Raw genomic sequence first — 26,977 nt, 5'->3', positions numbered from 1 at the left:
GGGGAAGTAATATATATAATTGCTTGTATGATAATAGTGCCTGTAGACAACAGTGCACTAGATGCTACGGCAAGCTTTGGGAGGTGGTGAAAAATTTTTATTGGCACAGAAAGAAGAAAATGTTTGTCTTTTTCTACTGAAGATAAGGGAAATAGTGAGGAAACTAATGGCATATGCAGAATAAACATTCCTAGAATAAACCTTCACTAAGCACAGAGAAGAACAGAACTGAATTCAGGCATAACACCTGAAAGTTTAGATCTCTATTCTGTGATGTACGAGGCACAGACAACTTCAGTGGCGAAAAGAGTTCTGTTCTCATGGGTTGGATTATAATATCAACTTGTTTTGATCTTGCTGTTCCTCAGCTAGACCCCACCTAAGAAATCAAGGAACATATTTCATTTTAAGCATGTAAAGCATGATTAATTTCATAGTAGGACTATAATAGAACTGTTGCTCGTAGTGAATTTAATTACTTAATCAGTTAAGACTAAGTTTATTTTGATATCTACCTAGTTTTGTTGAGCTCTTGGACATCTGTGTATGAAAGAGCAACTAAAGCTTAAATACTGTTGTTACTGCTACACTACGAATGATTCTCCACTAGAGGCTACCATAACACTGCATGATGGGCATCCACAGTGATTTCCTGAAATAGTCCTTCTATGGCCACACCCCCAGTAACAATCAAGCAGCTGAACACACTCCTGACTGCACAACTGTTTTCCAAGTTCTGCTTCTTGGTTGTTAGTGAAGGTGGGACACCTGGCTCTGATTTGTATTTTCTCAGGTGTTGTGTAAGCATCTTACTGCTGTTACTCATACCTGTGTTGTAATCAAGTCTTGTTCAACTGAATTAGGTCGTATGAGGGGTTCCCTGGTTACTCTACAGAAATTAGTTCAGCTGTTTCCCAGTGATACTTCAATCAAGAATGACCTTGGTGTTGGCTACCTCTTGATAGGAGATAACAGCAATGCCAAGAAAGTGTATGAAGAGGTGAGTTTTCATCCAAGGAAAAGTATTATTTGCATTCACTTGTTCATTCTAAAGATTGCTTGCTTTTTACTTTTTTAGTTGTTAAACAGTTCGCATGTCAGGTTTTGAAGGGTTAATATATGTATGATTATTTTCTAGTGCAGTTCTTAATTGTTTTCTAATTTCAATTCAGATTTCCTGATAGTGTCATGCTAAATGTTTTTGCTCATAGAGAAATGCAGATGCTTTTCATATGCTTAATAGTATTTGATTTCCTATACCTTCTGCTAGCCAGATTTGGAATATACTTGAAAACACATGTAGATGTAATCCATAGTATATAAAAGACATCTGCAGGACATGGAAAGCAAAAGTAAGCTTGTTTCTTTACAGGAACACTGTCTCTAACCATGTGATGAAGCAATTAAGTACTCACACAGCTATTTAGCCTTTGTTTTCATCATTATTTTTGTAGGCAACCTAAATTCTGTTTTTCTTTCATGGGGCTTGTGATGTGGACAGTTCATTGGATTCATATTCCTGTCTTATACTACAGTTATTAGGCTGGGGAAACTTCAGTGCCAGGAAAGGCCACTCTGCTCCTGTGATCTAGAAAACCTGTTAACATCTGGAAACTGTCTGACAAATGTGGAGCTTGATGTCACGGGCAGAGCACAAGCTGTCAGAACCTGATCTAGTCCAGCCCACCTGCTAAAGCAGGTACACCTGAAGTAAATTGCACAGGAATGTGTCCAGGTGGGTCTTGAATGTCTCCAGAGAAGGAGACTCCACAACCTTTCTGGGCAGTCTGTTCCCCTCAAAGCAAAGCAGTTTCTCCTCATATTCAGATGGAACCTCCTGTGCTTCAGTCTGTGCCTGTTGCCCCTCATCCTATCATTGGGCACCACAGAAAGGAGCCTGGTCCCATCCTCTTGACAGCCACCCTGGAGATATTTGCAAACATTGATGAGATCCCCTCTCAGCCTTCTCTTCTCCAGGCTGAACAGACCCGGCTCTCTGTCTGTCTTCTGACAGTGAGGCTGACTGGCCTGTAGTTTTCTGGATCGTCATTCTTGCCTTTTTTGAAGAATAGAGTGACACTGGCTTTCCTCCAGTCCTCAGGCACCTCTCCTGTTCTCCAAGACCTTTCAAAGATGATGGAGAGTGGCTTTGCAATAACATCTGCTAACTCTCTCAGCACTCATGGGTGCATCCCCCTCAGGGCCCATGGATTTCACAGAATCACAGAATGTTTGGGATTGGAAAGGACCTCAAAAGATCATCTAGTCCAATCCCCCTGCCAGAGCAGGAACTCTTAGATGATGTTGCGCAGGAAGGCGTCCGGGTGGGTTTTGAATGTCTCCAGAGAAGGAGACTCCACAACCTCCTGGGCAGCCTGTTCCAGTGCTCTGGCACCCTCACTGAGAAGAAACTTCTTCTCATATTTAAGTGGAACCTCCTGTGTTCCAGTTTGTACCCATTGCCCCTTGTCTTATCATTGGTTGTCACCAAGAAGAGCCTGGCTCCATTCTCATGACACTCATCCTTCACATATTTATAAGCATTAATGAGGTCACCCCTCAGTCTCAGCCCCAGCTTCCTGAGCCTTTCCTCGTAAGGGAGATGCTCCACTCCCTTAATCATCTTTGTTGCTCTACACTGGACTCTCTCCAGCAGTTCCCTGTCCTTCTTGAACTGAGGGTCCCAGAACTGGACACAGTATTCTAGATTCAGTCTTACCAGGGCAGAGTAGAGCAGGAGGAGAACCTCTCTTGACCAACTAACCACATCCCTTCTAATACACACCAGGATGCCATTGGCCTTCTTGACCACAAGGGCACAGTGCTGGCTCATGGTGCATGTCCAGTTTGTGTAGATGATCGCTAACCTGTTCTTCCTTAACCAAGGGAAAGTCTTCCTTTTGCAAGACTTTCTCTTCTATCTCTAGGGTCTGGGATACCTGAGGGCCTGTCTTAGCAGTAAAGAAGCAAAGAAGGTATTCAGTAACTCTGCCTTCTCTGTATCATCTGTCATGAGGGCACCCTCCTCATTCAGCTGTGGACCTGATGATCTTGTTGGTGTTGGCACACTTGTTGCAATGCTTGTTTAGTACAGATGTGGTACAGTATTCAGCTGGTTATTTAGGCTGGAGAACAGTCAGCATGATTAGTGCCATCTCCTGAGAACAAAAGTCCAGTTTTCCATTTCCCATATCTGGAAGTCTGAGTGGATTCTCATCCTTGTCGTAAAGACAAGGAGGATGTTCATCTGCATGGTTGGAAGCAGGAGCCAAACCCTGATAATACCTTTTTTTTTTTCTCTCAGGCTTTTCTGGTATTCTCAGATGTTGCTTTGCTACTCTGGCTACTTTGTAGGTCCCTTCATAAAACGTTTAGGTTAAATAATTTTGACTTTCTGCAAAAATTTCTCAGAAGATTGGAAACATCAGCATTTAAATATAGAATACATTAACCAAACCTGCTTTTGAAGCTGCAAGGAACTTGAAGAGAACCAAAAACATAGTCCTTTTGGGCAGGTTTTCCTTTGCAATTTTTCAGTTTTTTGCTGCTAAGAATGCAGCTGTAAGAATTTCTCAGTGTTGTAATTGCGGGACTTTGTATAAATATAAGAGGGTAATGAGTTTGCTATGTAATTACTTTGGTATTTAGTTTTATATACTTCAGATTTCAAATATCTGTGGATTATGATAAAATATAGTAGAAGAGAACTTTATAAGACCAGTTGCTGTGCCAGTAGCAGCATTTCTGCCTGCCATGCTGAGGCATGTCTGCATGGCTCTGTGCACCATCATACAGATGTGCATAAGCCAGCTCTGATTGAGCTATTTCAGGTACCAAAAGCAGAATATCCACATTAACACAGTACTCTACCCTGGCTAATTAACCACTGATAGCCCCAGAGGTTAATTTCTATGTTCGTGATTAATATTTAATGGGCTATGAGCAGTTTAGTAAAACTTATTTCTAAACATAATTAATATTGCATGCAGCAACAGCAACAGAGTAATACAATTTACATTAAATACTTCCAGTGTAATTTCTGCTGATTGTATCTCTTCACTTCTCTTTAGGGGCTCTGAATGTAGATCATTCCTTAATGCAACTCGGCATGGTTTAAATGAACCGTAATACAGAAAATTCTATCCTGTCTTAATTAATCAGATAGCTTTATCCTATAGTTAAAGGAACTGTAAAGAAATTATAAGGCTAATATATATTTCTGTCAGTCATTTCAGTCCACCCTGCAGGTACAGATTCTTGGATCAAAATTATACACAGAATGCTGTAGTCAAAAGGTATAAGATGCATAAGGTGGTAGTGTATTCTTATACTAGGAATCAAGCTCATCCTTGCTATGACTTGCTGAGTTCACCTTTTGCTAATAATGTATCTTATTATGCACTTCAGATAGATTCTCAAATTGATTATTCCTTCATAGTAGCTCTTTTCTGCAAAAATAAGTGAAATGCTGCTATTTTTAACTCATAACACTTTATACCCACATTGTGCTGATTTTGGTTTTGTTTGGATGTAGTTTGTATGTAATAAGTTTTGAGAAAGCAGAGAAATTGGCCCCGAGAACGTACGGTTTTGCTTGTAATTATTTTCATTGAAAAATTAGTTTAGACAGTGATTGGAAAAGGCAGAGGGAAATGACTATAATGTATGCAGACATTTTATCCTTGGCATAAGTTTAGTAGCTTCAAAAATGGATTTAGGCAAAATAAATTGCTCATCTGTCCATTGTTTTGTAGACACTCAGCAGGTATCAGCCTCGGTAATTCCACTGACTGACAGGCTCTTGTGATGATCCTCAGAGACTGAGGGTCTGTCCTCATAAGACCATCCACCTTTATTTTAAGGAGAGAAGGAAGTGTAACAACAGATTAACTTGACCATGTAATTGATATTGCATAGAGGTATGAATGATATTGAATATATATATCACAGAAATGTGGAACTGGGAAGTAAATCAAGATATTTTTTAATTTTCCTCTTGGCTGAGACAGACTAAACACACTTAAGCTATCTCAGTGATGTTGGAGGTACACATTTCAGAACTCAGACCAGCCAGCTTCACATCTCCTTTCCCTGAAACACTCTCCCATACACTGATCCTTGCCTACAACTGTCCCCTTACTCACATATCTTTGTCTTGCACAGTCCTCATGAAGTATCCGTCTCTGAATATTCACTTATGAGTTTTCCTTTCCTGCAAAATTAAGCCAGGTTGTAACTCAGATGTTACATGAATGTTGTTCAGGGTACAAAATCTTTTAGCTTAATTTAGCATGCTAGGTCTTGGTCTCGGTCAAAGGGTGTAGCACACAACTATGCAAGAATAATTTATCTATCACCTTCTAGTGTGAAAGTACATTGAATCACTGATGCACTAGACCTTGCATTACCTTCTTTCTCTTGGCCAGGAAAGTGTAAGACCTTCCAAAGAGTGCTCAAGTTGACCTTTGTGCTGAGAATGCCCTTTGTGTTCCAGGGTTTGCACAGTCCCATCACGTGATGCAGGCGTTATTTTACAGCATCTTTCCAAATTGTAGTCACTATGCTTCAAAGCATAGTATATTTTCTCTTGCCAAGACTAGTTTGACACCGGTAGAAACCTATCTGATTTTAAACTGTTTGGAGTATATTTCTGTGCTACACTTCCCATGACTGTGCTGTAGACTTTTTCAAGAGCAGATGCTTTTGTTCAGATTAGTCAAACCTGGGACAGGTAACTTAAGTGTTAATGAAGAGTATTACTTCTGTAATGTAGCATGCTGTGCTTCAAGAGAGGGTGGAGAAGGACAGACAAATAAAAAATAAAGTAATTCAGAGATTCCAGCTGGAATAATTTTACTTCTGAGATTTTAAAGTTTGGCTTGTAATAGATTTTTCTGAAGAAGTACAAAAGTGAATCAGGAAAAGAAAGTATGGCCAGGCCAAGAATTTAACTGTGAGTCAGCAATGGAAGAAAATGACACTGTATCACGAAATAGTAATAATGTACACAAGTTTGTTAATTTGCATAGATCCATACAAGAGTATTTAATTCGTTTGCTCTCAAACAGGTTCTAAGTCTGGCTCCAGATGATGGCTTTGCCAAAGTACATTATGGCTTCATCCTGAAGGCAGAAAACAAGATAGCAGAGAGCATACCCTACCTAATGGTAATTTTCTTTTATCACCCCCAGTAAATGTTTTACCAGTAAAAAATACATTGGAATGTATAAATCATGTCAGGCTAGAGGCATACTAATTACAAATCTACAAAGCTACTTGTTGGAGTTATAGTGCTGTATCACTGCCTATGAACTGAAACAAGCCAGTACATTGAGACTCATCAATTCTTAAACAGCAAGTATTTGTTTTATTAGTGGTTATCTAACAGCTGTGAGCCTCAAATTGTTTTGAGGTTGGCAGTATGCTGCAAACTTAAGGTTCCTGAAAGATCCAGAGGAGGCTTTTGTGTACCTCTGAGTGTTTGAAAAGGAATACTACAAAATAATCCAGCTTAATCCAGCTTTCTGAAATGCTTGTGTATATGTTTATAGGGTCAGGGGCAAATGTCCATCTCTGAATACACCTTTGTCTTGGAGGGACTGAGGGGAGAGACCATGAGATTTGGAAAACCTGATAACATTTCACAATGGCTTTTTACCGAAGTGTTGTATTCATTCAGCCTAAGTTCAAGGTTACCACGGTGGTTATATTCTGTAGCCAATTTCATAACCTGTCTCTTGCGTAATATTGACAGCCTATGTACAGCAATCAAGTGAACTCTTATAGAAGTCCTATTGAAGTTTCTCTTATACTTTTCTTTTTTTTTTTTTTTTTTTTTTTGTAAGGAAGGACTGGAGTCTGGTGACCCTGGCACAGATGATGGACGCTTTTATTTTCATCTGGGTGATGCCTTGCAGAGAATGGGAGACAAAGATGTACGTGTTTAACATATTCTTGCTTTAAAGTCTAAACCAATGAGGGATGGCAGAATCCCAGAAAACACTGTAACGATGGGCTTAATATTGAAAACATGAGTAGTCCCATTGCAGCAACAATCCAGCATGTGTGTGTAGAGGTCAAGACAAGCAAGAGAAAAATCTGCCATTGGCATTACAATACGGTCTCTTATCATCCCTTACTTTAGAACTAATGTAAGCTTGCATGGGGCAGTTTGAACCAAAGGACCAAAATTTTTTTAAAAAAATAATGAAGGTGGTTTTTTAGAGTTAGGGTGTTTGCTCAGTAAATAAATTAGCAAACAGATCAGAAAAGCAGAAATTTGTGCAAGAAATCTGTTGCATGCCAAAGAAAGACAAACTGGAAGTCATAAGAGTTTCTAGTCTGTTAATTTAAAAGCAAATTTAATTTAAACCGCAAATTTAAATGTGTAAATTAGCACTACTGTCACGGTAGCGGGGAGCAAACGGCCTTTATTGAAGACTGTTATTAGTAATGAACTTTACTATGTGCATGAATTTATAAACAACCAACCAAAAAAACCCCACTTGGGTTACTAGGTAGGAAAGGTGAAAAGAGTAAGCATAAAAAAGCATCGTGGAAAGAGCCATGAAAATCTTTGTAATTAGTTATCTAGTAATATGTATGAAATATAGATACATAAAATTCTGTAAAGAATGCTTACCTCTTGAATATCTTCATGCAGTCAGCAGGCAGTTCTCCAATATGAGCTATAGACAGGTGAACTGTAACGGAGCCTCTGTATGGGATCTCACTCCAGCCTAGTTCCTCACATTAACTTGCCTTTTTTTAATAAATCATGGAACTTTTATTACCTTATACATACAGCAGATCTAGAACACTGAAATGTAATAATATTTGATTTTTTTAAGTAAGGTTGCCTTCTCTGAAAATACAGTAAAATATGCTTCCAGTTAAGTTTTTTTTTTTAATTTAAAAGTTCATTTACAAGTGAGAATTAGTTGGCCTCATTTTGCCATTAAACACCTGTATGCTTGCATACACACACACACAGGCTGCTTGCATGCTCACTCTGTCTGTCTGTCCTTCTCTCAACAGAAAACCAAAAAGGAAAGGCCTGTATGCTTTCATGGGGTATTCTGGGTTGAATAGTTGAGCCTAGAGAGCATCCCATTGCAACATTTGACTTAAGATACCACACAGATGTACTTAACATATGTCATCCGAATAGCCAGGGTAATTATGTGTTGATGTCAAACCTGCTGCAGAAAAAGTTTTAATCAATGACAAATTAACTTCTTGAGACAGAGGAGACTTTTAAATTTATCACTTGGAAGTCCACTGTTAATCTAAATTTTTCCTACTGACCTTGCTAGATTTGCTGAACTTTAAGATTTAATCAAGGAAACAGATCAATATTTAAGGAACATGTGAAATTGCTATCACTGAAGGTTTGTGGAAGGTAGATATTAATCTATTAGAGTTAAATTAGGAATTATGAATGTAGTCTCAGTAAGTGTTAGGGGAACAGCATTTGAGTATGCTCTTTCCAACTATAATTTGATAAAATGCCAAATTGACTGCTAAAGATAAATTAAAACTGTGGAAGGTATTATAGAGCAAAATACTGTTCACACAGAATATATAAACTGAGTACATCTCAAACAATTTCATTTCTGGAAAAGAAGATACACTATTGTAACTCTCTTGAATGGTACAGCGATCATTATTTCCTCTTTCCACTACCAAGATCTGCATGTGAAAAGAAAGGTTTCTCATGGAAACTGGGGACGGAAAGGATGCGTTAGGCAACCTAAACCTCCTCCATTCTGTCAAAGGCAGCGTCATAGCACAGTTCTTCCAATAGATAAGGATTAACAGTGTTATACATCGTCATTATAGCTGATGTATCTTAAAGAACAGCAACATTCATACTCATCAGTCAGTGGCTGGAACAAGTAATTCATCCACCTTATCATTTGGGCCAACTCCAGACGTTGCAAATGAACGCAGGCAGTCAGCAGGAGCGATCTATTGATATCCCACTGCTAATACAACTTACATCTCAGGAAACAGACGTTATAAATCATAATGCTTCCATTTCAGAGACAACCAAGATGACATCAAAATTTAAAGATACACTGTGTATTACCCCAAGATAATATTTTTTTGTTTTGTGTTTGTTTGTTTGTTTTGTTTTTGACCCATGTACAATTTTACAGAGCTTCTTTATGGAAAGAAAAGGATGAAAGCTTATATGTGGTCTGCTGTTATTCTGTTCATTCACGCTGCGTTTCCTCCGTACTTCAAGAGGGTTATAAAAATCAGAGTACCACATTTGTTTAAAAGCTTAAAGAAAATTTCAAAATATAATCTGTGGTTACAATATAGAGACTTAGGTAAAAATTTGAAAACAAACCCACCCAAAGTAATTTCTTACCTTATATCTGAAGTAAAAGATCTCTGAGATGACACCTGGAAATTTTTAGAAATAATCCATGAAGAATTTCCCATAGCTTTTTGTAAGTCTTAGTAAGTCACACACTGTTCTCATGGCTGATTTGTGTCTAAAATATTTTGGTTTTCCTTCTAGTTTACTGGTTTCAAGGTAAATGAAGCTGACATGAATTGTTCTCCTAGAGATGTGTTTATCTGATGTACATTTTGCTTTTCCATTAGACCCTCTCCGTAAAATGATTCCTCTTTACCTTAAGAGTTAGTACTGTGGGTTTTGTCTCAATAAGTCTTTTGGTTTAGCCTTCATGTCAAATGTGTGGCAGAATTATGGACAACTGTCATAGGCACCTGAGTTAAAGTAGGAGAAATGTCACTCTTTGAAAAACAAATAACAAGTTAAATAGTTAGTCATGCAGGGAAACTACCATGCCAGAATGCTGCTGGGGACAGCGTTCATCTTACCCAGGTTTTCCATACTCCTGATGGAAAGAAAAGTGCAGGTTTTGGTGTTTTTGAGGAGAACTTGGCAAGGAGGTGGGTACAGCCAGGGAAGGCGGCCAGTGCTAAGGTGTGGGGGGAGTATTGTTACCTGAAAGCACAAACGTGAAATTATAGGCTGGTTTTTGTAGAGTGAGATATGAATAAATTTCAGGTTGGGTGAAGGGGTGTGAGAACGTGTTCCTAGTTTGGATGAGTGATGCTTAGGTGGAGGTGAATTAGATAGGTTGCAGACTTGGGAGGGAGCGAATTTCAAGCATTGTATCTGGAGAGAGACTCTGTGCATGACTCCAAGTAAAAAGGATTTTGAATGGTTTCTGTTCCAGGCAGGGATTGCTGCCTGCTTCAGTCCCTCTGCTCAGGACTTCTTATCCTCATATTTCCCTGCTTAGTTGTCCTGTCATATCTTGTTGTTGTCTAAAATATTGCATCTGTAGCAGCAATGCTTGACAGGAAGGAGGCAACTACATCTAACCTTCTCTGTACACAGTTCATCGCCGTGCTACTCATGCTGGATCTTTTCTTTCCAAGCATCCCATTTTCTTTCTTTGCAGGACCTTGTTTTGCTGCTATACCAGAGTAAAGCAAGTTGTGGAAAAGGATAATAAGACAAGCAAAGATCTAGTATTAGCCTCAGTAGGTTTCTACCACGTGGTCAGTTCCAGTGTGGCAACAAGTATTTGAAGAAACTTAAGTACATATAAACATTACATAATTAAGTAACAATTTAGATCCACAAAGTCAGCAGTGTTTTCATCATGACGGCATCTCCACTGGCAGCAGAAGGCAGTCATCTTTAATTCATAGGTAGAGAATCAAAACAGAGAAAACAAGGATGACCAAGATGGGAAGCAGCTGGATGTCCCAAAGACAGCGTGTAGGTTACTGACCCATATTTGGTGTGAATAGTTGTGAGAAGATTATCTTATTTTGCTAATGTTGGATTGGACAGCCTTGGCCGACTGATGCATTTTGGGATTGTTGGTTGGGGGTTGGTTTGTTTGTGTTTTTAGTTTGTTTGTTTCCTTGGAGTTTTTTTTACTACATTACATTAAAAGAATAACCCCAGCATCCAAAGAGACAGACTGTTACCTTACCAAAAAAGTGTGTTACTTCTTTTCTGTGGGAGCTTGACTGATATGAATTTGGTTGTTAACAACTGCAATCTTTTAGGCATACAAGTGGTATGAGCTTGGATACCAAAGAGGTCACTTTGCATCAGTTTGGCAGCGCTCCCTCTACAATGTCAAGGGACTGAAAGCTCAGCCTTGGTGGACAGCAAAGGAAACTGGTTATACAGAACTGGTGAAGGTAAGGCAGTTTGTTTCTGTACACTTTGATTTTTTTCTTTTTTTTTCTTTTAATATCAATTACAAGGTATTAAGCCAAGAAAATGATAATTTGTAGGGACTCAATCACAGCCTGTAAGTACCAGACACCAATACTGGACTGAGCATAAGATTTAGCTAAGATGCTGTAAAATGGGCTCAGGCATTTTCAAAATTGAGAATGGGGACAGGATGGCTGAAATGATTAAAAAATATAAAGTTATTATAGTAGATAACGGTAATGTCTCAAGTGCAAAACAACAGCAAACTGGGTAATGTCTGGGACACCCATTGTGAATTTTTAACCAGTCAGGAAAGCCTGTGTCTTTCATCCCATGTATAATATTTGGTGACTTCCTTAGAAGCTTTTAATTGTGGAAGAGAAACATCTGCAGATTCCCAGCAATGGATTTAACAAAAGACAACAACGTAGAATTTAAGTTCTCTAATTTTATTTTCTCTATTTAATGCAAGACAAGTAGTCTGATGACTATTCATAATAATTTAATAGTTTGTGTTTCCAGATTCGCATAATTGTATTATTTTATTTTAATTTTAACAATTTTAATAATAGTAAAAACTAAAAATAAAAAAAGCGGGAAAGAACCCTTTTTTCCCTGTATGGTTAAATTATTGGTATGTGGTTTAGCAAGATTATTCTGCACAAATAATTAAAAAACATAAATGTTAATTCGCAAGAGACAAGTTCCTTCAGAGTAGTCGTTTCTTTATACTTAGTTAAATAACATGTTAAAACTACTATGAAAACATGAGGGTTTTTTTTAAAAAAAAAAAAAAAAAAAAGAAGGAAATGTTAAAAGGAAGATGGCCATTTGCTTTGGTTTTGATAGAAGCATAAAGAATGCTAAGAAAAAAAAGAAGTATGATTCTCCAGTGTAATCTTAGTCACACAAAAACGCAATTGACTTTATGAACTAGCATTTGGGAAGATCTGAAATGTTCACGTATTAAACTCATTCGTGAGGTATGTGTGGAAATAGATACTTCCTGCCATAAAAGAGATAGAGAAATGGGGAACTTCTTATCATACTTTTGCCAAACAAAAAGGAAATAATATATATTATTTTATTGATGTTTTAGAGCTATCTGCAGTGATGTTTTACAGTGTGAATTCTCAGGGAGTAGAAAATATAAACCTTTAGATCAGGAGAGGTGTGTCAAGTGATTTATATAGAAATGGTCTACTAATCTTTCTAATGAACAGTACTTCAGGCCTTTGGATCTGGAGATTCAAGAAACTGGCTTTCTTGTTTGAGCTCGGCTAAAAGGAAAGCTTACTCTCATGTTTGAAACCCTTGGGACAGTTAGCTTTCCTAGGCCACTCTTACTGAGTCATTGCATCATTGTCTGGTACCTTTTGCAGAACCTCAGTGTAGCATTATTCTTCTATTCTGGTACTCATTTCAAAACAATGGAAGAGGTGCAATGCGATTGGATCTTAGGGACTTTTCATCCTTCTGAAATGAATACATAGGTAATGACCAAGGGAACTTTGTCCTTTCCTCATGTTGTGTCCTTCGACTTTTCGATAGCACCCAGAGGATGCTCTGCCAATAATGTTGCACATCGAATAGCTGATTGATTAAAGTAGATCTTGTATTGTCAGTTTTCTCTGATGGCTTAGATTTTATTAATTAAAAGCTTGAAGTGCAGAAAAAAAAAAAAAAAAACACAGAAAAAGAATGAAAGTACTGGCCACAGCACATATCCATAACGTTTTCTGTAAAGTGACAGCTAGGGCATAATGGCTTATCTGATTATAGGTCAGCATTCATATTTAATGGAGGAATTAAATTGAAATGTGCATCTAAAGTGTAGCTGGATGCTTTAAGGGGAGCCTTGTGTTGGAAAGAGCAGAGGTGGTGTATACAAGTGCTAATGTTTAAGCACTGTGAGTGACCACATGGGTGCCAGGAATCTATCATCTCAAAAGGTTTAAAATCCGGCCTTGTACCTGGAGGTTGTCAGCATTTCCCTGGTGGAGAACCAGTAACTGATTGTGAATACTCTTCTACTCTGTTTCAGTAATAAAGTGAAATAGATTTAAGTCTTCACCATGATTTTATTTTATAGTCCAGTGGTTAAAATGGATGTGTGGTCAGTCGTTATGCCTCACATGAGGAGTAGTAACCTCCTGATCTCTGCCTGTTTCATTTATGACCATGCATTCAAAGGGTTTAACAGTACAGAGTATGGATTCTTTTAGTGTAATAGTCACACATAAACTGATATTAAGAAATCCCTACTTAAATATAGCAATGTTTTGCCAATAAAATCTACACTATTGCCAGATGTAAGGCAACTCTAAACTTCCACTGCTGTTAGGAACTGTATTTAAAAAGCCATATGGAGGTTTATGGGAACTGGCTGCTGGGAAACAAGCACATATGCTGTTAATGCTGATCGCCACCTGATTCTTCACTTGGAATTCAGGATATTGCACCAAATACAATACAAATTTGTTGCTTTAGCCTGAGGCTTGAATCTCCACATATCATGGAGCAGAAGTGTATTTAACTCTTTTCTTTAGATACCAGCTCTTGAATCAAGAACTGTGGGTCCAAATCCTGGACTTAGTCATTATGTTTTAATGGTGGTTTGCATTCTTACCATTCAAGGTGTGCCTAAGAGTCTGTAAAATCAGGGAGATCAAGCCTGAGCTGTGTTTGAATTCCCCACTTCATTTCTACCTAGGAGTTACCTGTTATTCATAGCTAAGCACTATCAGTGTGTTTTATAGATGGGGTCCAGGTTTTCAGGAGTACAAAGACGCTATTGATTTCAGGGCAAATTATATCTAGACCCATTGATGAGTTAGTTCAAAATCAGTGATTTGTATTCAAACCACTTTTGTATCCAGCATGTTGGGGAAGGAGCCTTAAAAGGCAAGGACAAACACTCACCTTTGCAGGACAACTTTCAGCCTGTGGCACTTATGAGGGATTAGAAGTGATAAAGCAGCTATTGCCTGCAACTCCTTGGACCACCAAGAGCTCTTCATGCATCGTCTTGTCTGTGTGGGTGAATGCTCCCCTTACATTTTTCCAGGCAAGGGAGTAGGAGGTGTTTGAGGAAACAGAGAAGCACTTGTAATATCTTATAAAGTGTCCCCATTTTGTTGATCTGTATCACTTTAAACTGAGGCCGGTGGAAATGTGATTCTTTTCTTTCTCTTCTCCAGACAGTGCAAAATCAGGTACTAGGGGTGGTGTTTCCTTTTGTAGGTAAGGTAGCACTGAATCAGTACCAGCACTGTGCCCATATTTGTCTCCGATTAGGTGGAAATTTTCAGTCTGTTTTGTACCCTGTGTTTTGGAAAAGTCAGTTTTCCAAAGATATTCTAGAAACAAACAAACAATTTTCTACGTAACATTAACAATTAAATAAATATTATGGAAACCCATCAGTGGGAGGGAATAAGGTGAATGCACCAAGAAAAATAAGTGCTCTTCCCCTTTACTGATGGATGAGAGAGAAAACAATTTGCTAAGAAGAGATTACTGTAATAACAGAAGTGCAATTCTAATTTTCATAGGTCTTAGCCTAACACAAAATGTTTTAGTGGGAGGAAGTCGCTGTAGCATAGACAGCATGTTCTAGCCATGCCTTGCTCTGCTGAGCCTTTTGTGATATATCAATGTGCAACCTATTCTGTGGGATCAGTTTGTGTTTGAACTGAAAAAAGCTCAAGTGGAAAATGCAACTGTTTAATTTAAATGAGGATGGCTAACAACCATTGGGAGTTTTAAGGCTAAAAATGGGCAATTATATCACCTAGTCTGATCCGTGTTATACAGAATTTTGAGTTTTACACAGCTTTACACATCATGTAAAAAGGTAGTGTGGGAACACACCTTAGCCTATTTTCAGTGTGAAATTGACTGAAAATGCCTTACAGAAACACTTTGTTCAAGAGCACAAAGGAAAAATGAAAACTATTCATCCAAAATAAGGTTTAGTGAGCAAAGTAAGCGGCTGGGAAATGAAAGTTACTTTTATCCAGGTCCATTGTTACACTATGGGTTTTTCATTTATATTGATATAGCATTAAAATGAATTACTATTCGTCGAATAAAAGGTTTTCTAATCTATCTGATTTTTGCAAATAGAATGTCCTAAGGCAGCAGAGAACAGAAATTTTTATTCTACTATTTTGTAGTTTTGGTTTGTATGAAGTACAAGGCAGGTTACACATTTTTAATGGTTACGTCCATAAAGCATCACCCAGCATTTGGAGTCGTATTTGAACTTCTTCGATAGCATCAGCATGTGCAAGTGAATCTCTGCAAACCTTTTTGTAGTTATAACTTTCAACTTCAGTGGTGTGTTTACCTTTGTCCTCTTTGAACCATCATGTTCTGTCAGCGCTTGGATTGCCAGGTAATGCAAGTGGTTTTCTAGCTGCAGGAGTGCTTCCAGGTAACATGTGCAGTGTTTAAGAAGATCAATACACTTCTTAGCTTGCAATACAAAATGATCTGTTAAAGAGCCCTTAGGCTAATCAAAAAGCAAGTCAAAGTGAGACCTAGTCTGCAAAGAGGCTGGGGATTATTGAAATTTTACAATCCCAGTGTAATTGTAGCTGAGGAATGCTATGAAAGTTGTTTTTTCTCCCTTAATGTGTCAGAAGGGAATTGAATATAAGAAAACCTTGATAATGATGACGAACACTTTTAAAATGCTTTTAAATTACAAAAAAAAAAAAAAAAAGTTAATAATAGAAGAGAAAAATAAAATTGTTACTAAAACCAAATGCAGTAAGTTCTCAGTGCAGTAACACAGCTCTCCCAACAGTCCTTAGAAAAGAACTGGAAGCTCATTCGGGATGAGGGGCTTGCTGTGATGGACAAAAAAAGAAACCTCTTCCTGCCTGAAGATGAGAATCTAAGAGAAAAAGGAGACTGGAGCCAGTTTACCTTATGGCAACAAGGTAAAACATTTTGTATTCCTTCTCTTTCCCAATTTCAACTTCTCAGATTAATATAGCGTAATAAAGAGTAGCAACACATTTTTTTCCAGAACTCTTTTGTAATCCCTGAATCTGCAGAAGAAGGGGACAAATAAAATAGTGTCTGGCACCCCTGTGACAGTGAACAAGAGTTCTTCATTCTAAACCATGTTGTCCCCTAGCACTTTTAACAATCCCTTGAGGACAACACTGCTCTTCTGGCATGGCTGCTAACATTTTGCATGGTAATGCATAGTACAGATCAACCTAAGGGAAGACATTCTCAATATTGTGTTGTCAGCTGGGTGAGATCTGTCATTCAGAAATGGTATGAGCAGAAGAATATGAGTTTAATAAGCCTGCTGCCCTGTCCCTGAGCTGTGCAGTGGGAGGCCCAGCTATTGGAATGGCCTTAAATTCTTACAAGACTTCGTATATGAGAAAGCACTGAAAAATAAAATATTAAAAGCAATTTATATCAAAATGTAATATGGTGTTGAAATGGTATGATGCTGGTGGCATTTCAATCTCTTTTTTCTATGCAGCTTCATTAATTATTATACTTTTAGAATCACATTTTAAAAATGGTAGGAAGACTTGGCTTCACATATAATTTAAAAGCAAAGTTGTGCAGGCTGCTCTGATGTTACAGTGTGTAAGTACTTCTGTTTTGCAACCTTTAAAATGGGAATAATAATATTTACTTGTCCTTCAGTGTCCGCTCTTTGACAGATTTGTTGTTCTTCTGCAATGCAGAAAACAAGGAAATGTTTGTTCATTGCTCTTACCAGTGCTCTATGCATTTTCACCAGGAAGAAAAAATGAGAATGCTTGTAAAAGTGTTCCGAAAACATGCGCTTTATTGGAAAGATTCCCAGAAGCTACGGGCTGCAGAAGAGGGCAGGTACTTGTCAAACTACTTTTTTGCAAAGTCCCAATAGTGGCAGCATGTGATTTTGGGGAATGTGTATAGAGGGATGCATGATCTTGGTGTATTTGATGATACCTCAAGCACACAATGAATTTAACACTGAAAATATTCCCAATTTTAGCCCTCAGCAAACATTAGGTAAAATACATTAGCTGAAGCCTTTCTGTAGTTTAAGCTATTTTACCCTGTGTTCACTGAGAGCTCGTAGTAGGTGATGAATTACTTGCCATGGGTCAACCAATAAGTAATAATTTACTAAAACTCAACCCTAGGTGACCTGGTCTGAGTCACAGCTAACCCTGAGTTTATCAGGAGGATGGATTAGGTCCTTTCTAACCTGACTTTTCCTGTAATTGCTCTTATCTGAAGTTAGCTTTACAAGACTGCTTCAGTGAGCTCACTGTGATAAACTTCACCCATCTACCCCAGCCTGACTGCATTAGACAGGAGGCGAATCACCTCATGGAAGCCAAACAACAGTGTTGCTGTCACATGCTTCATTCCTACACGTTAAGGAAAGAAATTTTGCATCCATCAGCTGTTGCCTTGAGTGCCAACAAAGTTTGTTTCAAGTGTCTGGTCTATACTGACTACTCGGCTACAAATTAGGCTCATTAAATCAGGCAGTAGACTTATATGGTATGGATCAATACATACACAGCTGAATGAATGGCCCAACACAGAAATTATGTCATTCTGTAGGACAGAATTTTTCATTTTTTTAAATTTAAATTTATTATATTTTATCTTTAATGACTACATGAGAATAACCTTCATGTTACAAAATTCAGGATGCAAAAGTTGGAAAACACAGTGCTAGCATAATCCTAAATCAGAGCCTTGAGCATAGGTGCTCAGCTTTTTCACCAGACTCTCGCTTTGGAAGTGCAGAAGCACTCTAGATGGCTACTGTTATGGGAATGAACAAGGCTATTGCTTCATTGATTTGTTGCAAAAGCTGGTGGTAGTGAGTATAACTGATGAGAAAGGTCAAGAAAACCACTTTCTGTGGCGTCCACAGTCAAAATAGATCTATCCTAGAGAGCAAATTTTCTTCGAGAGCTACAGTTTTGTTTGTCATTCTTTGGCATCCCACATGTTATCACCAGCACGTTGTATGCAGAAGCATTTCTTATTCTTAGCTATAGCTGTAGTCATGTGTTCTGAACTTGTAAAATAGTGTGACAAATGGTGCTATAGAGACTTAAGTTTTAGGTCTGGTATTAGGGGATGCCTAGGACAATTTTGGTTTTATGCTAGTCATGCCTCAGATTTTCACTGGTAAATTAAATTAAAAATGTCACATAATCTCTATTCATATATTGAAGCACTTGGAAGCAATGGGAACAAACATAATCAGAAAATTTGGAGTTCTGTGATAGATAGACACTTTAGATGCTCTGGGCATCTTGTGTATTGACAAAGATAAAAAGAAATGTCAAGTAATTCACAACATTCTCAGTGTGGCTGAGAGACTGTATAGAACAATAGCAATTGATTGTATTGCTAAAAATCTTATCTTTCTTCTTAAAAGTAACAGTAAACTAAAAGCAGTGCAGCAGGTTTAATTCTGGCCATTTCCCAACTCTTTGGCATTTGACTTTACAACCCTAGTTCAACTCATTGGTAGTTCATGAATCTTTATATATAGTACTTGAGTACAGCACATACATATTATTCACAGACACATTTAGACTGATCTGTGTGGGCAGATAAAATACATTACAGTAATCATTCTGCAGTGCTGGTATATTAGCATTAAAGAAGTTGTTTCTCTGGGGTATTAGTAACTATTCTGCACAGCCAGTTACTTTCATTGCATTAGAGTCTGACAGAGCAATCAAGTTAACACATCTCAGTGTCTCAGAGGTCGTGGGCTGGAGCATCTATGCTCACCACGGCCACTGGAATTTTTCACTTGCTGTCTTAAGAAATTGCTGATAAGCTGGCATCTCAGATGGTGGGAACGGCTAAGGCATTAGGCACAGACTGTCTTCTGCTGATTTTGTTACAGCTGGAGAGCAAGCAAAACCTTAAACCCTAAGATTTATCAAAGTTACCCTATCCTAGACAGATGTGCATATTCTCAGTTGTAAAGATGCTTCTCACCACTGTCATGCGTTATTCACAGTTTCTGTTCATTGAGCTGGTGTAGAATCACAGATAGGTTGAGCTGGGAAGGGATGTCTGGACATGACCTAGTCTGACCAATTGCTCAAAGCACAATGAGCTACAGCAGGTTGCTCAGGACTGTGTCCAGGCAAGTTTTGAATGCCTCTAAGGACCGAGACTCTACAGCCTCTTTGGGCAACCTGTTCCAGTGTACAGTAAAAAAGTGTTTTGTGTTTAAATAGAGTTTTCTATATTTCAATCTGTGTCTATTGCCTCTTTGCCTTTCACTGGATACCACTGGGAAGAGCCCGCCTCTGTCTTCTTCACTCCTCCCATCAGGTATTTATATATATTGATAAGATCCCCTCTTGAGCCTTCTGTTCCCCAGGCAGAGGAGTCCCAGCTCTCTCAGCTTCCCCTTCTATGTCAGATGCTCCAAGCCCTTAATCACCTTTATAGCCCTTCACTAGACATTCTCCACTATGTCCATGTCTTTCTCATAGTAGGTAGCACAGAACTGGACCCAGCACTTGAAATGTCTCACCAGCTCGGAGTAGAGGGGAAGGATAACCTCCTTCAACCTGCTGCCAAAGCTCTCCCTAATGCAGCCCTGGAGGCTGTTGGTCTTCTTTGCTCCAGGGGCACATTGCTGGCTCACGTTCAAATTGTTGTCTATGAGGACCCTACAGTCTTTTTCTGGGAAGTTGCTTTCCAGGCAATTGTCCACCAGCTTGTATTGGTACATGAGTTTACTCCTTCCCAGAGCAGCATTTTACATTTATCTTTGTTGAACATCATAAGATTCCTGTTTGCTCCTCTCTCCAGCCTGCCAAGGTCACTATGAATGGCAAAAAAAAAAATGGCAAACTTGCTGAGGGAGAGGCACTCTGTCCTATCATCTGAGTCATTTGTGAAGCAATTAAACAGTGTTGGACCCAGTACTGAGCCCTGGGGTACACCTCTGATGAGCCTGGCTGAACTGCCAAGTTTTCAATCCACCTCACTGTCAACCTACCTGATTTCCATTTCATCCGTTTGTCAATGGGGATGTTTATGGCAGACAGTGTTGAAAGTCTTACTGAAGTTGAGGTAAACAATATCCACTAATCTCCTCTCATCCACCGAGCTAAACGTCTCACCATAGAAAGCTGATAAAGTACAATTTTCCCTTCATAAATCCATGCTGACTGCTCCCAGTCACCTTCTTTTCCTTCCTGTGTTTGGAAATGGTTTCTAGGATTACTTGTTCCATCACCTTCCAGGGATCAAGGTGAGGCTAACTAGCCTGTAGTCCCTCAGATCCTCCCCTTTCCCCTTCTTGAAGATAAGAACAACACTTGCTTTCCACCAGTCCTCAGTGGCTTCTGCTGCTTGCCATGACCTTTCAAAGATTATTGAGTGTGGATTCACAAGACCGTCCATCTTCCTTAGCACTCATGTGTGGATCCCATCAGGACCCATAGACCGGTTTGTTGAGTTTTTTTTAAATGTTCCATAACCTGATCCTTCTCCACTGAAAGTAAGTTTTCTTTGCTCCAGTGTTTTTCCACTGGTCTCAGATGCCTGGAATTCCTGAAGGTCAGTCATACCAATAAAGATTGCGGCAAAGAAAGCCTGTAGTGTTTCAGCCTTTTCCATGTCCTTTGTCATCAGATCTCCTGCGGTGTTTAGCAGCAGGCCCATGTTTTCCCTTGCCTTCCTTTTACTGCTATTCTATTCGTATAAACCTTTCTTGTTGCCCTTCAGTTCCATCTCCAGATTCTACACCAGGAGTGCTTTGACTTTCCTAACTTCATTCCTGCATGCTCAGAGACTCCCTCTGGAGTCTTCGTGGGTGACCTGATGCTGCTTCCACCTCTTGTATGCTTCCTTTTTGTGTTTCAACTTTGTCCGGGTCGCCATGCTTCCTGCACATGGGGTTGAACCATTCTTGAGCTTGGACAAGCTCATACTTAAAAATCAGCTGGCTGTCCTAGACCCCTCTTGTCACCAGCAGTGTATCTCATGGGATTTTTCCCAACAGATCCCTGAATAAACCCAAGTGTGCTCACCTAAAGCTGTGGGTAGTAATCCTGCTTTTTACCTTTCTCCTTTCTCCCATGATCCTGAACTCCACCATCTCATGGTTGCTCCAGCCAAGGCTGACAGTGACCTTCACAGCCATGTTGTCATCTGAGAGGGACTAATCAGTCCGGCTAACACACGCCTTGTGTCTCCTGTGGTCCGTCCTTTTAAACGATGAGTGTCTTTCCATAAGAAAGAAGGTATTTTTCTAGTTGTAGATAGGAGATAAGAATGTTCAAGTTGAAATATGAATACTGGTTATTTTAAGCAAAATGAAAAATATGCACTTCTACACACACACATAACACACCTCCCCACACAACTTCTTTTTTTTGTAGTATTGAACGGATTTAGGATGCGAGAATGCACAAATGTTACTGAAATTCTAACAAAAGGTGCCATTGCATTTTTGGCCCACCATCAAGGGTGAGACGTAATGAAGCCCCGAACTCCCAGCAGTGTGGTTGTGAAGCTGAACATGTTGAAGGCCCTGCCTTTCCCTTCTTGCAGATCAAATACTCTATCATGCACCCGGGGACTCATGTCTGGCCCCACACAGGGCCCACCAATTGTCGGCTAAGGATGCATTTGGGCTTGGTGATACCTAAGGAAGGCTGCAGAATTCGGTGTGCACAGGAAAACAGGTACAATTGGGGTTTGTTGTTGTTTGTTTGTTTTTTCCCACCTTCCTCAAGGCTGAAAAAGAGGTGAAACTGCATGTAACTAAAAAAAAGATGGGGCATTTTACTGATCAGGAGGTGTAATCTATTTTGTTAAACAGGCGATTTGCACCCTAACTCTTGGTACAAGTGTATAAATATCAGTTTGTAAACAATGCCAGAAGAATCTTTGGCGACAAAGCTGCTCTTCTTGTTATGGTATGGGAATAACAGTAGGTTTAGTCCACAGAGTCTCTGTGTTTACTTCTACAATGCCATTCTAATACAGTTGACAGCAGAGTTCCTCTATTTGCTTTGTTTGTGAAAGGACTTAGAATTCATTGCTTATTCAGCAAAAGCTGCGACTAAGCTGTACCTCTGTTTTCACCACTGTGATGCCTCCTTCCTAGCTGGTAGTATTTGTTATAATTCGATTAAAAATATTCCAGTTGAAGTTGATTTCAAGATGAAGACATGTATGAAGTGTTTGACCCAATGAATCACACAGGTAGCAAATTTCTTTAGAGTGTACTCTAAGTAAGAATTCTTATCCTGTAGGGAAAAATTATGATAAAGACCAGTTTTGTCTCTGCTCAGTGCAAAAAACAAAATAAAATGCAATAGCTTATGTATTTACGGTCAGGGCACATACACCTTTGGGAAATATGAGAAAATGTGATAAGTTTTTGCATTCTATAATTAAACACAACAGAAAATGTAGTATTAACTATATTGCTTTTTGCTTACAGATAATTTTCTGAGATTTATGTGAAATCTTAATGATACATAATGTCTATATGTATATTTTGGGAAGATTCTGTGTCTTGTCGGCAGCATCTGAGTGCAAACAGTGTTAATTTTTAATTCATCTCATGGTAGTAATGTACAGATCTTTTTGATGTTGAGAAATGAAATGCCACTCCTGTCTGTATGACTACAATATATATGAAAGATTTTTTTCATGACATTTGAAAACAACTACAACAACAGCAGTTGTGAGGACAAAAGTATCCAACTGTTAATAACCAAAAACGTTGTCACTATAGACTCCTGCCAAAATATATCTTATTTAATAATCTGTCACAGTTATTACTGCAATCTACACTACCTACATCTAGGTAGTGATAGACATTTGCTTCCAGCATTCAATCTAATATCCAAAATAAGTTGGATGGAGGGAGAGGTAGAGGGCTAACACAGAGACATGGAGTCTTTTCACTTTAGGACATTATTGTGAATTCAGATTGGTGGTGGCATAATAGCATTACCATTAGGTGGCTGTTTAGTAGCTTGCATGACCTGAGTGGTGGTTTTGTTCTGCTGCCAAGAGAGCAGGTGTCCACAGCTCACCACCCATCATTATGGCTGGCACCCTTCTTTGTCTTCACCCAGCAAAAAGGGTTAGTCCTGTGGAAAATGAACTTAAATACCACCTTGGTAGCAACACTCCCTCAAGGTCAAGAGTGGAGACAGAGCACTAGAGTGTCAAGGCTTCAGAACCTGGCTCGGTGTTACACACCAGACTCTTATTTGAAATGTAAAACATTCAAGAGCTGACTGCAGCCTGTGCTGGTGTGTTAACTTTAGCTGCTTTTGACAAGAGATATGCATTCAGGATCAGAGACAGGGTTTTTTTTTTTTACATCTGTTCTCCCATGAAAGAGGTGGTGGATGAACTAATATGGAAGGGAATGGTGCCAGGAGGAAATGCTACCTTGGGCACTTTCTGTTCCTCCCCTCCTGGTGGTCCAGAGCAGTGATAAACTGGTAGTTTCAAACAGGAGAGCTGGCTCAAACATGAAGGTTAGCGTAGGTCAGGCCTCTTCTGACCTCCTGAACCACTGCTGAGTCTATGAGATAGAGAACAGAAACAATGAGAATTTTGTGCTTGGTTACCTCTGTGCCACCCAGTGTGGGTGTTTAGAGGGGCAATGTTACAACGCAACTCATCCTTTGATAGGCAACTCAATTCTGTCTAGCGCTGTATTTTACTCCTTCACCTGCAGCTGCTAGGAGCTGATACTCCTCATTGTTATTCTGTATAGCTCTGGTAATTTTAGGTTGTTGGGTTATTTTGAAGTACCAGCTCTGTAAAGTGTAGAGTACAATGCACAAAAATGGTAGGTAAATAATACCTAGTTATCAAAATCTAAAATCTCTGTCAGACAAGGTAACCAGGTTTTGAAATGAAGGCGCAGAATTATGCAGAAGCCAGTCCCAGATCTCACCTGTAACAGGTGGCTCTAAAGTCAGGCAGGTGATACAGAAATTACCCCAAAGTGGCTCAGCCCCAGAGCAGAAAAGTATCATCCCTGTGGTCCCACTGTGAAGTGTTTCTCACACCGTGAAGCCTCCTAGAAAATACTTATTTGCATGCCAATGTCGGGGTCTGTAATTTGTTCAAAAGGGGCTAATAGTTCTGTCAACTTTATGGCTTTTTCTTTGTTGTGCAAAACAGCCCAACCCATTATGATGCAAATGATAGACCCTGGGTTTTAACCTCTGAAGCTACTTCATCTGGATGTTCGGAGTTTTTATTGTCCTCAACTGAGCTGCACTTTCAGGCTATTTAGGGCAGGACTTTTCAGGCTTGGTGTAATTAAAAAAAAAAGCCAACTGTCCAAACAACAGAAAAAACATCAAACCAAAATATCCTAAACAAACAAAAACAAATCCTCCAAATACCCTCAAAACAACAAAGAAAACACACCCCCCAAAAAACCCTCAAAGTCGGCTTTATTTTTTTACCACGTCATAACATCGCAAGTGATTGACTCGAATAATATCAATGTAACTTAAGTAACTTAAATAACTGATGTGGTAGCAGGAAAAACACATGAGCAGAGCTGTAACCTGCAAAAGGTTCATTATCTGGGCCTTCAAGGCTGATGTCTTTGTGCAAGCCAGTGTGCATTTTTTACTATGTTATGCTTTCTGGTTTATCTACTCTTGCTTAAAATAGGTTTAGATTATCATTTCAGTTAAAATGATCCAATTTCCATTTCCATTTCTCTTCAGAACACTGCAACACAACCCCATAAATGTTGATGGTTAATTTTTGCTTTTGTTGAATTAAAAATTAAAATACCAAGATGACTTGGAATTCTAAATCTCATTCTCACCCTGCTTTTGAAAAAAAAATAAAATTTTCTCTGTGAATGACGCAGTTGAATGAGCTAAGCAGTGTGTTGCCGTCTTTGATGGCAAGAGCTTTGTTTCTTTATCATCACTACTATCCACAGTTCCTTATTCCCTTTAAGGGCATCCATACTCATGGACTGCCTCAGTTCCTAAGGGATCCTGTTAAAAAACTTGATTATGTGGTCATTGTAGAGGGGCTTTAGGAGGTAATACTTTGACAAATACTGCCTTGACTGGATTCATCCAGTCTCACCTGAAGGGTTATAATCAGGCCCATGCTTTTGTCCTGCTGTAATGCAAAATGACTTTGCTTTGCTCATGCCATTGCCTGACTTTACAACAGACAAACCATGTAACACATTATCAGCTGCTTTGGCTAAATGTGGTAGGTGAGACTGAGATCTGAAGCGCAGTGAAAAATGACTGGCACAGTTACTTTTTGACAAGTAGTGACATTATCACTAATGGTCACCGATCAGTAGCTGACTTTTTGCAGTATCAGAACTACATTTAACTAGGCATTAAACCTCAGTTTGAAATTATGAACCCAGATCTCAGCAGGCTGGAGAAGTGTGCCTGCTGAAACTTCAAGAAGTTCCACAAAGCACATGCAAAACCCTTGCAGCTGATGACAGATTAACACCTTGCAACTGTACAGACTGGGAGATGAAAGCAGCTTTGATGAAAAGGACTTACAGGGTCCTTGGGAACAAGCTGAACGTGAGTCATCATGTGCTCTTGTCTTGAAGAAGGCTGAGTGCCTGCTGGACTGTGTTAGTGCGTAAGAAACAGTTTGCGGAGAGCAATTTTTTCCCTCTCTTCTGCACTCAAGACACTGCCTCTGGAGTTCTGTGTCTAGTTTGGGGCTCTTTAGTATATATTTAAAAAAAGGTAATTGATAAACTAGAGGAACTTCAGTGGAGGATAAAAAAGATCATTAGGAGACTGGAGCCTGTGACACACAAGGAGACGCTCAGAGAGTTGGTCTGGAGTCTGAAAAAGAGATGGCTAAAGGGGAGCCCAGTTACTGTTTTCACCTACTAATGGGTGACTGCATGGCAGACAGAGCCAGACTCTTTTCAAAGGTGTGCAAGTATGGAATGAGAGGTAATGGACACAAGTGTCAATGAAAGAGATTCCCTCTAGATAGAAGGAAATTTTCACGATGAAGTTGGTGAAACACATGAAGAAATGGTGGAATGTCTGTGGTTGCAGATACTAAAAAATTTGCTGGTTGAGAACCTGAGATATCTCATCTAACCTCAAAGCTGGATCTAACTTTGCAGTAAGTCCTGCTCTCACCAGAGGCTTGGAGCAGAGACCATTCCAAAGTTTCTTCTGATCTAAATTATCCTGTGATTTTATACTTAATAAAATTGACAGGAACACTGATTCTTCCAGCAACTAGTATGTCCCTTCTACATTGCCTCTTGCCATGGCTTTTAAATATGCTAATTTTATTAATTTTTCAAATTATGCTCATGCGCAAAGCCAAACCACTTTGAATAAATTGTGAGCATCCCTTTTTGTGCCTAACGAAGGTACAAATCTTGGAAAAGTACAACTGTTAAAATTTGACTCTTCCATGCCATAATGAACACTCAGGGTACTTATGTCTGTTCAGTGATCTTCTCTGCCTAAGAAGTGCTTGACAAGCAGAGGGGCTTTAAGTTATGTGGTCTCATCCTTTTAGTTCAGCTTTAACAGTATAGTTAACCCAGTGTACCCTATGGCATTGTAGCCTCCCTGTGAAGAAAAATCTTTAGACTCTGCTTTACATGGATTTATGGACAAGACTGTTAACAGCCCTGAAATTTTGGGCATGATCAGGGCCTAATTCTGTTGTTCTGATCTTTAGAAAAAGCAGATTGATTTAATG

General features: G+C 39.1%; 1 protein-coding gene across 10 annotated transcripts in view; it reads left to right on the top strand.

Moving 5' to 3' along the window:
- Positions 1-26,977, top strand: part of ASPH (aspartate beta-hydroxylase) — a 111,744-nt gene that overhangs the window by 80,132 nt on the left and 4,635 nt on the right. For 8 of the 10 annotated variants that reach the window (XM_065053634.1, XM_065053636.1, XM_065053635.1 and 5 more), the window contains 7 exons: positions 864-1,000; positions 6,069-6,167; positions 6,846-6,935; positions 11,068-11,205; positions 16,038-16,173; positions 17,004-17,095; positions 21,809-21,942. In XM_065053634.1, the coding sequence (XP_064909706.1) occupies positions 864-1,000; positions 6,069-6,167; positions 6,846-6,935; positions 11,068-11,205; positions 16,038-16,173; positions 17,004-17,095; positions 21,809-21,942 (826 nt within the window). Of the gene's footprint in view, positions 1-863; positions 1,001-6,068; positions 6,168-6,845; positions 6,936-11,067; positions 11,206-16,037; positions 16,174-17,003; positions 17,096-21,723; positions 21,751-21,808; positions 21,943-26,977 lie in introns of those variants that run through there. The other 2 variants (XM_065053642.1, XM_065053641.1) reach the window with 2 other exon arrangements.

Source organism: Columba livia, chromosome 2 (genome assembly GCF_036013475.1).
Source record: "Columba livia isolate bColLiv1 breed racing homer chromosome 2, bColLiv1.pat.W.v2, whole genome shotgun sequence".
Taxonomy (NCBI): domain Eukaryota; kingdom Metazoa; phylum Chordata; class Aves; order Columbiformes; family Columbidae; genus Columba; species Columba livia.
This window is presented reverse-complemented; position numbering and strand designations above follow the sequence as displayed.